The following is a 13,249-nucleotide window of genomic DNA, read 5'->3' as shown; positions in this document are numbered from 1 at the left end:
ACTAATAAAAGTCAGGGACCAGTGGTACATAGCAAGTGGACGTAATCTATATGACTGAGAGCCATTTCCCAATGGATAAGTGATCAAGGTTAATAAAGAAAATTTTTAAAAAAGAGAAATGCAATCCATTACCACAAGAAATAGTGTTCCACATCCCTAATAATAAGAGAAATGCAAACTGTATGTATCATATTGATGAAGATAATAACAGTTGACATTTTTATAGCTCTTTAAGATCTACAAAGCACTTTACATGCAATATTTCCTTTTATGTTGATAAAACATAGTAGTCAATATTAGAGAAGCTACGGAAAGTCAGGCATACACATGTACTGTTGGTAGAGCTGTGAAGTGACTTATCTTTTAGAAATCATTTTGGAATTACATGAAAAGAACTATTCATACCTTTTGACCTATTGATCCTATCAGAAAAGTAAGTCCATGGCAGAAAGATCTCATTTATATTAAAATAATTATAGCTAACATTTAAATAGCTTTTTCAGGTTTGAAAAGCAATTTAGATATATTGTCTTGTTTTATTTGATTCCCAAATCACCCCTGTGAGATAGGTGCTGTTATTAATATTCATAAAATATTCCTAATAACACATTTTGTAGCACCCAGTCAAGTGCTAGCTGTGGGCTTTTATCATTTGAGGAATGACTGAACAAATTGTAGCACATGGCTGTAATGGAATATTACTATGCCATAATGAAAGGATGAGTATGAACAATTCAGAGAAACATGGGAAGACGTGTATGAATTGATATATATAGTAAAGAAAGCAACTAGGAAAAGAGTTTACTCAGTGACTACAGTAATGAAAATAAAAATAACACTTCAAAAGGACAGAAATCAGGCTGATACTTGGTTCCAGAGGAACAATGATGAAACATATTTGCCTCTTCTCAATAAAAAGGTGATGTATTACATGTATGGAATGTTACATATGTGATCAGACTTGTTTCCTTTGTCTCTTTTTTCCATTATTTGGCTTTGCTTATACAGAACAAAAAAGGTCCTTGAAACAAAGTGTATGCTAAACTTAAGCTAAACTGACAATTATGTCTTCAGTGATGTTCAGTAACCCTGAGTATTAGTGTCAAATGAGGCCTCAAATAAGGAGATACTATTTAATAATTTTTATACAAATTATACATAACCATACATATTTAATCATTTTAGGTGCTTAATGTCTTAGTCAATGTTCTACGCAAATCCCAAACAAAAGAATTCTCTGCTAATAGTATGAGTGTCCTTAAGTTCCTATTTATAGATAATATAGTAATAATTGTGTCAAGTAGTAAAAAAGCTCAAAAAACCAATAATACTTCCTCAAGGGAAATTCATAACTACTCAAAATAAATTGACTTAGCCTTCCATTATGGAAAAATCAAGTGAATTTAAAAGGATTATTTTCCAGCCTTTGAAAAGCAGGTTTGTTGAGTTAGTCTACTAGGATATGTATATTTTCATCAGGTGCTGCAGATGAATTGGGTTTAGGATTCAGTGAGAGGAAGAGATCAGTTTTGAGTGCCTTTAGGAAATTGTATTGTGTTGTCACTCATCCCAAGACACATGCTGCCACAGAATCCCTTCCTTCCCTATCCTTCCAGCTGTTGCTGTAAGTCCTGTAAAACCTGCAGTTATGGAAAAGTCATACGTGTAGGTGATTTAAAGGGCAGTGAAAGACATATGATAGAGATAACAAGGTTTCAGTGTGTTATTAATGAGAAACTGTTTTCCAAAGTTGTGTAAAAAAAATATTAGACAGGGGAAAAATAAGTGGACTAGTCATGTACCAAACATGAAAGATGAAAGAACGGCTGGTTTGGTACATTAGTGCCCCCCTGGTTACCAATTACAAGAAAGAAAGCGAGGCCTCTATCTTATTGTGTAGGACTTCTACGGATAATTTATGGAAATAACTAGACAAGAATTGCAGAAAGGTTTGAAAGGGGATGTGTGACTTGTAATAGTGGAAAGAATATTGTAGATTTCCTGTAAAGGATTTGCAGAAAGCCATGGATGAGAATTTCATAGAATGAAAAATCATTGAGAAGCTGCGATTGGCACTGGTAGAAGGAATATTCACCCTGATGAAATCAGATTCATCTAAATGTATAATTCCCAAACCTGCAAGATTCTCAGTGTGGGATAGGATATGTTTAGAATAACAGTTTTATCTTTGTGAAAGATAATTAAGACAGTACAAAGTGATGTAATAATGCAAATATCTCTCATTGACAAACATGTCTGCAAGAAAAAAAGTTCAGAGGCTTGTTTTATCCTTGATTTTGATTCAGTGAATGCTGTTGGGAATATTTTCTGTGTGTTTTTTTTAATTTGTTTGTCTAAATCTCACACAATATGAATTTTTTCCCAACCTCATTAGGATTGTTGTTGTTTAGGCAATCTCTTTCCAAAATTTACAGTGATGATCTTAGTCTTTCACATGTCTGTATACTTTATTTTGGCAGGCTGTTTTTTGTAAGATAAAATTTTCTAAGTTGTTTGCTGCCTTTTGTCTCTAACTTTCTGACTATCCCTTTCTAAGTAAATGAAAGAAGAAGGAGAAAATTGCTGATTCATTTAAGCAAAGTAGGCACACTTTCCCAATTCCAACGTATACTATAGTCTGTATAGCTCTTGCCCTACCTAGTTTCCCTTCACTGACTAAGCAGTTATGAAAAAGAGGAATACTAAATTTAATCTTTGAAACTTTTCAAAAAGTTACGAAAGCAAGTCAGAAATACCACAAAATCCATCTTAACCCACTCACAATTTGAGAACTTATTGTGAATTTAACTTAAACCTGATTGAGTAGGCTCTTCTGCACTGAAGGAGTTGAACATAAGTATTTCATTAAATTCCATGTTTAATTTCTAATTCATGTTTTTGATGACTTTTTTATTTCAGGTGGAGGACAAAGCAAAACTTGGATTATTGTTTTCTTATGATGTATGCTCAGGAAAAAGGCATTTATTACATTCAGGTAGTGTGTTTTTAAAAGAATTATTTATAGGATAACTTTGTAAAGTAAATCTTTTAATGACAAAAGTTTTATGAGCATAATCTTGATAAAGTCAGAAGGTTAAAAAAACCTTCTCATCTGTTTCATTTCATTGCCATATTATAAATTCTTAATTTTCCTAAAGAGGTAGGTTTAAACATTTAAAAAAATTTGACTACTCTTTTTATTTATTAAAATGCCTTCCAAATTATGAGTTTGTAACTTATGATATCATACAGAAGTTCTGGGCTTAAAGTTTTTCTTTGCTTTAAATTAATATAAATACAAAATAATGGTTTTTAAGAGCTTATGATTGCATCACTATGTTTAAAATACTTGAGAGTGTCAGCTTATCAGGCACCCTCATACGCTCTAGAATAAAGATGTCAAACTTTTGAACTTCTCTCAGCACTTCTGAGTACAGCCAAAATCAGATTGAAATGTAATTGGAAAATGTTTAACAAAATAAATAAACATACAGTACAACATAGATGAGATGATGTTAATTTGTGATTTTCAAAGTCAGTATGTGGCCAACAGGAATCAAGTTCTGTTTGAGTTTGTCACCAGTGCTCTAGAATTATGGAGATAGCCTCATAGTATATATTTATGAAATTTAGATGACTTGGGTTCTAGTTCCAGTTCTTTCACTAATTTGCTCTGTGAGCTACGTCAATGACTTAATATTACTGGGCTTTAATTTTCTCAATTGTAAAATGAAGGGCATTGAACTTAAGTTTATCTCTCAGATCTCTTAAAGTTGTAAAAGTAAAACATCTGTTCTCGGCTTTATGAACAACTATCATACTCATTGTATATTGCTTTTCTTTATATGTTAAAACATACACCTGAGATTCTCAGGGATACTTTTCCTTAGCCAAATTTAAGGTATTAAGTATGTTTTAAGATAATAAAATTGCATTTTTTTAATTCTTATTATTTGAATTGGTCTCCTCCCCAGTGGTGTAAATTAGTGAGATTTCACCATATGGGATTATGTAACAAATTCAGCTTAGACTTTTATGTATCCACTAAATTATTGTGTTGTATGACAGAACTTGTGATTGTTCAGGGGCTCATAGTATTTGTCTTGACCCATGTGAGTAGGTGTGATTGGGAGTTAACAGGGGATTGTTTCTCTGTCAGTAGGCATATAACACTCCCAGGATGAATCCCTTTGTCAGTTGTAACGCACTGGTGGCGGCATTCATACAGTCATGCTGCCCTCACTATGATGGATAGAACCTGCGTTTCCTCTCATGAGGAACATCTTTTATCACTGCGTAGATATTCCTGGAATGCATAGTTAGTAGATTCTGATGATTCTTAGCTCAAATTTATTCTTTGTCATCCTCCAAAGAGAGAGAATTAAGCCAATAGAACCTTTTTTGTGTCCCCAGGTTTCTGCAGTCATTCTGTTCACACTCTATATGATAACTGGTCATGAACATAATTACTGTATATAGAAAGATCATTGGTTTTGGAGTCAGAAGACCTGACTTCAAATTCAGTATCTGTCACTATCTGTGTGATTTTAGGCAAGTTACTATTTTTGGTAGTTTTTGTTAATTTTTTTGTTTCTATACCATAGTTCTTTCCTCTTGAAAAAGCCTTTCTGAACCCATCTTCCTCATAAAAAAGAAAAAATGTTAAGCAGAATCAAACAACAAGAATAATGGCAGAGGACAGCATATACCAGATTCCATATCCATAGTCTTCCAACTCTGTAATGAGAGAAGAGAGGTGTATTTTATTATTTGTTCTCTGAAACTTAGATCGCTTCCTTCAGTTAAATAAGATAGTTAACTTTTAGTGTTATTTTCATTTACATTATTGTAGTCACTGTATATTTTTTCTCTTAGTTCTACTTACTGTGCTCTGCATCTATTGACACAAGTCTTAGAATGTTTCGCTGATTATCTTTATTCATAATTTCTTACATCAGAGAAATACTTCATTGCATTCATATACCACAGTTTCTTTAGTTATTCCTCAAAGTATAGGCACATCACTTTTCCTCCAGTATTTTACTATTATAAAACTTCTTGATATTAATTTTTTGGTATATATGGAACCTCTCTATCTTTGCCTTCCTTGCATGTATTTACACTAGTGGAATGGCTAAGTCAATAGATAGGAACAGTTTAGTAGTTTTTCTCACATAACTCTAAATTATTTTCCAGAACAGTTGGACAAATTCATAATTCTTCCAATAGTATATGAATGTGCCAGCCTTCCACAGTACTTGCAACATTGACTGTTTCTATTTTTTTATTATCTTTGGCACTTTGAAGGGTGGGACATAAAACCTTAGAGTTGCTTCCATTTGAATATTTTTTCTTTTTCAATATATAATTTATTTATTTTCCAGCTCTTAACATTCACTTCCACAAGAATTTGAATTCAAAATTTTCTCCCCATCTCTCCCTACCTCCCACCCCAGGACAGCATGCACCCTATCCACCCCTTCCTCCAGTCTGTCCTACCTTCTGTTACCCACCCTTCTTCCATCCCCCTTCCCCTCTATTTTCCTGTAGGGCAAAAGAGATTTCTATACCCCATTGCCTGTATAGCTTAATTTCTAGCTGCATGCTAAAACAGTTTTTAACATTCATTCTTAAAGCTTTGAGTTCCATATTCTCTCCCTCCTTCCCCACCCACCCTCATTGAGAAAACAAGCAATTCAATATAGGTCATACACATGTAACAATGCAAAGCACTTCCACAGTAGTTATGTTGTAAAAGACTAACCACATTCTCTCTGTCCTATCCTGCCTTTCATTAATTCCATTCTCTCCATTGACCTGTCCTCCCACAATAGTGTTTTCTTCTGATTAACCCTTTCCCCAATTTACTGTCCCTTCTATTATCTTCCCTCTCCTATTCCCTTCCCTCTTGCCTTCTGCAGGGTAAAATAGATTTCCATATCCAATTGAGTGTGTGTTATTCCCTCCTTAAGGCAAATCCCATGAGAGTAAGGCTCAATTATTTCCTTTCATCTTCCCCCTTTTCCCCTCCATTGTCCAAGCTCTTTCTTCCCACTTTTATGTGAGATGATTTGCTGTATTCTACCTCTCCCCTTCTCTTACTCCTAGTACATTCCATTAAACAGTAAATTTTATTTTTTTTAGGTATTCTCCCTTCATGTTCAGCTCATCCTGTGCCCTCTGTCTATATATATGTATGTGTGTGTATATATGTATGTACCTACACCCCCATGTACATATACATACTTACACATATATAATATCTACATACATACATACCCATACATACCTACATATATATACATATATATATATTCCCTCTAACTACCCTAATACTAATAAAGTCTCATGAGTTACAAGTAACATCTTTCCATGGAGGAATGTAAACAGTTCAACTTTAATGAGTTTCTTAAGGCTTCTCTTTCCTGTTTACCTTTTCATGTTTCTCCTGGTTCTTGTAATCGAAAATCAAATTTTTTATTCAGCTTTGGTCTTTTCAGCAAGAGTGCTTAGAAGTCCTCTATTTCATGGAAATTCCATTTTTTCCCCTGAAGTATTATATATACGCTCAGTTTTTCTGGGTAGGTGATTCTTGGTTTTAATCATCTCCTTTGACCTCTGGAATGTCATATTCCAAGCCCTTCAATACCTTCATGTAGAAGCTTGTGTTATCCTGATTGTGTTTCCACAATACTCAAATTGTTTCTTTCTGGCTGTTTGTAATATTTTCTCCTTGACCTGGGAAATCTGGAATTTGGCTACAGTATTCCCAGGAGTTTTCCTTTTGGGATCTCTTTCAGGAGATGATCAGTGAATTCTTTCCCTTTCTATTTTGCACTCTAGTTCTAGAATATCAGGACAGTTTTCCTTGATAATTTCTGGGATGATGATGTCTAGGCTCTTTTTTTGATCATGGTTTTCAGGTAGACCAATAATTTTAAAATTATCTCTCCTGGATCTATTTTCCAGGCCAGTTGTTTTTCCAGTGAGATATTTCATATTGTCTTCTATTTTTTCATTCTTTTGGTTTTGTTTTGTAATTTCTTGGTTTCTCATAAAGTCATTAGATTCTATCTGCTCCATTCTAATTTTTAAAGAATTGTTTTCTTCAGTGAGCTTTTGAACCTCCTTTTGCATTTGACCCATTCGACTTTTTAAAGCATTCATCTACTCATTGGCTTTTTGGACCTCTTTTGCCATTTGGGTTGGTTTAATTTTAAAGGTATTATTTTTTTCAGCTTTGGATCTCCTTTAGCAAGCTGTTGACTTGCTTTTCATGATTTTCTTGCGTCACTCTCATTTCTCTTCCCAATTTTTCCTCCACCTCTGTTACTTGACTTTCAAAAAACTTTTTGAGCTCTTCCATGGCCTGAGACCATTGCATTTTTTTTGAGGTTTTGGATGTAGATAATGTCTTTGTCTGATGGTATGCTTTGTTCTTCCTCATCTGAAAGAATGGAAGAAAATACCTGTTCACCAAGAAAGTAACCTTCTATAGTCTTATTTTTTTCCCTTTTTTTTGGCATTTTCCCAGCCAGTTATGCGACTTTTGAGTCCTTTGTCAAGTGGAGGGTATACTCTAGGCACCTGTAAGTTCTCAGTTCCTCCAAGATGGCACAATCAAGAGAGAGGAGTTTACTCCTGTCTTGGCCTGCACTCTGGTGTGTGAGCAACCACAAACACTCTTTTCTGCTCAGGATCTGTGAGTAGGATTCCCTCTCCACAGCCACCACAAGCTCCACCATGCCAGAGCTCCTCCTTAACCCAGGACCTCCACTCCGGGCTGAGATCCAGACCAGTTGCTGAATTCCCCCAGGGTCTTTAGGCTGCTACTGTGACTGCCGCTGTCCTGGGGTTGGGGCCAGACCCATGCCCCTCTCTCACTCAAGTGAAGAGCTTTCTTACTGACCTTTGAAGCTGTCTTTGACATTTGTGGGTTGAGAAATCTAGGAACTGCAGCTGCTACCCATGATTCCACACCCTGAAGCCTGTTTCAGTTCTGTCTATGCTACATGGTCCAGGTTGGACTGTGCTGTGCTCTGAGCCCAATGTGATAGACCTTTCCTGTTGGCCTTCCAGGATGTCTTGAGCTGGAAATCTCTTTCACTCTGTCATTTTGTGGCTTATGCTGCTCTTGAATTTGTTTAGAGTCATTTTTAACAGATATTTTATAGGCTATGGGGGGAGAGCTAGAGCAGGTCCATCCTTCTACTCTGCCATCTTGGCTCTGCCCCCTCCATTTGAATATTCCTTATTATTGATTTGATACAATTTTTCATATAATTTTTTGAAAACTTTGTATCTTTTAACCATCTATCTTTTAGGTCTTAGACACTTGCATGAGTTATATATATATAACATATATATATATATATATATATATATATATATATATATATATATATATATATATATATATGATATATATATATATATATATATAAAACTTATATATGTTCATTGAGTATTTTACTTTTTCATGGAAAGTTCTTTTTTCTACTCAAATTTCCTTCTTTGAAAAGCTACATTGATTTTATTTGTGGAAAAAGTTTTATAATTTTATGTAATTGAAATTGTCTTTTATATTTTATGATTATTTCAATCTCTTGTTTGGTTAAGAATTCTCCCTTAATCTTAAAATTACCTTCTTCCATTCTCTAGTTTTTGTTAATGTCTTTGTTTTATAATATGATCTTTTAGTTTTGTTTTGTGTACCCAGTTGGGAAATTATTGTTATTATATCAGTCAGTCAGCAAGTATTTATTAAGTGCCTACTATGTAATTTTAACCAGTGCTTTTTTAAGATGCTGATATAAAAGTATTTCTGCCAAATTGCTTTCAGTTCTTGTAGTATTTCACATAGGGAGTGTTAGGTTCACTAAATACTGAAGTGCTATGTTGGATTGCTTCTGCATCTTAGTTCTCTATTCTCTTCCATGTTAGGCAAGTGCCATGGGCTCTCTCATTTCCCAGAGATATCACATGAAGAGTGTTTGTTTTAGAAAATCTCTGAGGTCTTTCTCAATTCTCATGTCCTGTGATAGAATATGTGCTCATATTTTATCTTTATCATCTCATTGACTACATGTTTTATTGATCATGAGCCTTTCCTAATGACTTGTAGATTGAGAGGTGTCACAATCTGTTGGCTAGTATCTGAATGGACTTGTAGTCCAGAAGATCTATGCTAAGGTCCCACTTCTGGTGCTTACCAGCCTGGTGACCTTGAACAAGTACATTTTTTAGATCAGCAAGGAACTGAGACTTCTCAACTACGTTATAAGAGAGTGTGTTCTTGCCCAGGGTGCTCCACCTACAAAATCATGGGTATTTAACATAGTGATATAATAGGTATTCATGCCAGCTTGTCTATAAATATTATAAATTTTGTTACTTATTACTATTGTCAGTGATCACTAGGAGTCTTTGATTCTATTCTGTCTGTACCTTTGTGAAGCAGTAGGGCATTAAAGTCAGGTTGGACTCTCCTGTCATTCCTTCCTTATGCTTTGCTAATTTTAGTTTAACATCCCTTCTTTTCTCAGTGGCTGTTTCTGATGTTGCTTTCCTTTTCTTTCCCTAGTGATTGACTAGTCAGGAAGCCTGGGTTTTTTGGAAAGCATTTTTCTTACTGTTGTGACACCTAGGGTTCATAATATAGGCCAACTCTTCCGTCCCCTGTCTCTCCCCCCCAACCTCTGGCCAAATAAAAAAGACACTATTCATACCTCTGGATCATTGGTTCTGGAAATCACAGTTTAGAGAAGACAGTAAGAAGTTTCAGTATATCCTGAGAAGGGTGACCCAAAGTAGGGAAGATATTTTAAACCATGCTATATAGAAGTTGTTTGAAGGAACTGAATATGTTTTGCCTGGAAAAGAGGAAAGTTAATTATGACTTAAATATTACATTCAAACATTTGAAGGATTTTGTTGTGTGGGAAAGAGATTGTCTTTAGAATTTTGTAGAATTTTCAAAGTACAAGATTAACCAATGTAAGAAAGTCATAGAAAGACCAGTAATAGTTGAATATGAGGAAGAACATCTTAATAATTAGAGGTATAAAAAAATGGAATGGATTTGTGGAGCCAGAATGGCAGAGAGAAGCCAGTAAGTTGTCTGAGCTCTCCCCAATTTCCCTCAGAAACAGTGTTAAATGAAGCCTCTAAAAGATTCTGGAGTGACAGAGCCCATAAAAAGATGGAGTGAAACAATTTTCCAGCTTAAGATAACTAAGAAGACCTCAGGAAAGGTATGTCTTACTTGTGTGAAAGGGGAGTGCAGCCCAGAGCAGACACTGTCCAGGCAAGCCAGAAGGAGCCTTATAGCCACAATACAGATCAGCAACTGAGACCCCATGGTCCTGGTTCAGCAGGCCAGGTATCAGGCCTCCAGCCCCAGTGCAGAAGGCAAGTTGCCAGCCCCAGAAAACAGGCAACAACAGGTGCAACTTGGCCTGCTCACCCCAGCACAGTGAGTACGCCAAAAGCACCTGAGGCTGCAGTGCACAAAGCCAGTGACCAGGCCCCTGTCCCCCAGCACAAGAAGCTTGGGACAATGCCCCCCATATGCTAGGAGGAGAGCTGATCTTTAAAAGCCACAAAATAGGACCCCTAAAATAAGCAAGAAGCAAAATGAATATTGACCATAGAAAGTTACTATTATGAAAGGGAAGATCAAAACACAAACTCAGAAGAGGACAATATTGTTAGAACTCCTACATGTGAAACCTCAAGGAGGAATATGAATTGATCTCACATCCAAAAAGCCTAGTTGGAAGCACTTGAAAAATATTTTAAAAGTCAAATAAGAGAGATAGAAGGAAATATTGGGGGGAAGAAAGAGAGGTATGCAAGAGAGGGCCAGTAGCTTGGAAGAGAAAGGACAAAAATTTGAAGAAAACAATTCCTTAAAAAATACAATTGACCAAATGAAAAAAAAAATTCACTGAAGAAAATAACTCCTAACAAAGTAGAATTGACCAAATGGAAAAGAAGATATAAAAGCTAACTGAAGAAAATAATTCCTTAAAAATTAGAAATGGCCAAGTGGAAGCTAATGGTTCTATGAGACATCAAGAATCAGAGACACAAAATCAAAAGAATGAAAAAATATAGAAGAACATATAAAATATGTCATTGGAAAAACAGGTGACCTGGAAAATAGATCCAGGAGAGATAATTTAAAAATTATTGTGCAGCCTGAAAGCCATGATCAAAAAAAGAGCCTGGACAGCATCTTTTAAGACATTATCAAGGAAAACTGCCCTGATATTCTAGAACCAGGGGATAAAATGGTTATTGAAAGAATCCACCAATTACTTCCTGAGAGAGATCTCAAAATGAAAACCCCAGGGAATTATCAGGTCCAGGTGAAAATACTGCAAACAGTCAGAAAGAAAGAGTTTAAATATCATAGAGTCACAGTCTGAATTGCACAACACTTAGCTTTCACATTAAAGGATAGAAGGACTTGGAATATTATGTTCCAGAATGCGAAGAAGCCTGGATTACAGCCAAGAATCAACTACCCAGCACAATTGGGCATAATATTTCAAGGGAAAAGATGGACATTCAGTGAACTAGGGAACTTCCAGTCATTTCTAATGAAGACCAGGCTGAACAGAAAATTTGATCTTCAAATACAAAACTCAAGAGAAGCATTAAGAAATAAACAGGAAAGAAAAAATGTTATTTAATAAGGTTAAACTGTTTACATTCTTATGTAGAAATATGATACTTGTAACTCTTGAGAACAGTATCTTTATTAGGGAAGTTAGAAGAGGTATATATAGACAGAGGATGTGGGTATAAGTTGATTTTGATGGGATGATATAAAAAAATTAAGGGGTGAAAAAAGGATTGTACCAGACGAAGAAGAAATGGGGAGGCAGAATAGGATAAATTATATCACATGAAGATGCACAAAAGATCTATTATAGTAGAAGGAAAGAAAGTGGGGGTAGATACTGTTTGAACCTTACTCTTATCAGATTTGGCTCATAGAGGGAATAACATATACATTCAGTTGGGTATAGAACTCTCTCTTATTCTATAGGGAAGTAAGAGGAGAAAGGGGAAAGAAAAGAGAGGGGAGCTGATAGAAGGGAGGGCAGATTGAATAAGAGGGAAAGGGTGAAAGGAGAGAGAAAAGTATAAATGGGGGGAAATACAGTGGGGAGAGACACAGTAATCATAACTGTGAATGTGAGTGGGACAAACTCACCCATAAAACTGAAGTGAATAACAGAGTGGATTAAAAACCATAATCCCACACTGTTGTTTACAAGAAACACAACTGAAGCAGAGAGTTACAGGCAGAGTAAAGATAAAAGGTTAGAGAATGTATTATGCTTCAGGTGAAGTAAAAAAAACAAAACAGGTATAATAAATCCTGATCTCAGATAAACCAAAAGTGAAAATAGATCTAATTAAAAGAGATAAGGAAGGAAATTACATCTTGCTAAAAGATACCATAATATGAATACTAAACATATATGCACCAAGTGGAAGTGGTATAGCATCCAAATTCTTAGAGAAGTTAAGTGAATTTTACAGGAAGAAATAGATGCAAAAGTGTACTAGTGGGAGACCTCAACCTTTCCCTATCAAAACTAGGTGAATCCAACCATAAAATGAACAGAAAAGTTAAAGAGGTGAATAGAATTTTAGATAAATTAGATATGATATACCTTTGGAGAAAACTGAATGGAAATAGAAAGAAATATATTCTTTTCTTCGTGATTCATGACCTCCACACAAAAATTCACTTTGTATTAGGGCATAAAAACCTCACAATCCAATGAAGAAAGGCAGAATATTAAATACATCTTTTTCAGATCATGATGCAATAGAAATAACATGTAACAGAGGGCCATGGAAAAACAGACTTAAAAATTATTAAAAATTAAATAATCTAATCCTAAAGAATGAGTAGGTCAAAAAAAAAATCACAGAAACAATAAATAGTTTCAGCAAAGAGAACAACAATAACAAAACAACATACCAAAAGTTATGAGATGCAGCCAAAGAGGTTCTTAGGGAAAATTGTATGTCTCTAAATGCTTACATGAATAAAATAGAGAAAGAAGAGATCAATGAATAGGGCATGCAACTAAAAAAGCTAGAAAAATAACAAATTAAAAATCCCCATTTAAATGCCAAATTAGTAATTCTGAAACTCAAAGGAGAGATGAATAAAACAGAAATTTAAAAACTATTGAACTAATAAATAAAACTAAGAGTTGGT

The 13,249-nt window shown here is 34.9% G+C and overlaps 1 protein-coding gene across 3 annotated transcripts in view; it reads left to right on the top strand.

Moving 5' to 3' along the window:
* Positions 1-13,249, top strand: part of MGAT4A (alpha-1,3-mannosyl-glycoprotein 4-beta-N-acetylglucosaminyltransferase A) — a 151,948-nt gene that overhangs the window by 113,703 nt on the left and 24,996 nt on the right. For all 3 annotated transcript variants that reach the window (XM_072614605.1, XM_072614606.1, XM_072614607.1), the window contains one exon: positions 2,920-2,995. In XM_072614605.1, coding sequence (XP_072470706.1) covers positions 2,920-2,995 — 76 coding nt within the window. The remainder of the gene's footprint in view (positions 1-2,919; positions 2,996-13,249) is intronic.

Source organism: Notamacropus eugenii, chromosome 5, assembly GCF_028372415.1.
Source record: "Notamacropus eugenii isolate mMacEug1 chromosome 5, mMacEug1.pri_v2, whole genome shotgun sequence".
In the NCBI taxonomy this organism is placed as follows: Eukaryota; Metazoa; Chordata; class Mammalia; order Diprotodontia; family Macropodidae; genus Notamacropus; species Notamacropus eugenii.
The sequence above is the reverse complement of the archived record's forward strand: the minus strand, read 5'-3'. Positions and strand labels throughout refer to the sequence as shown.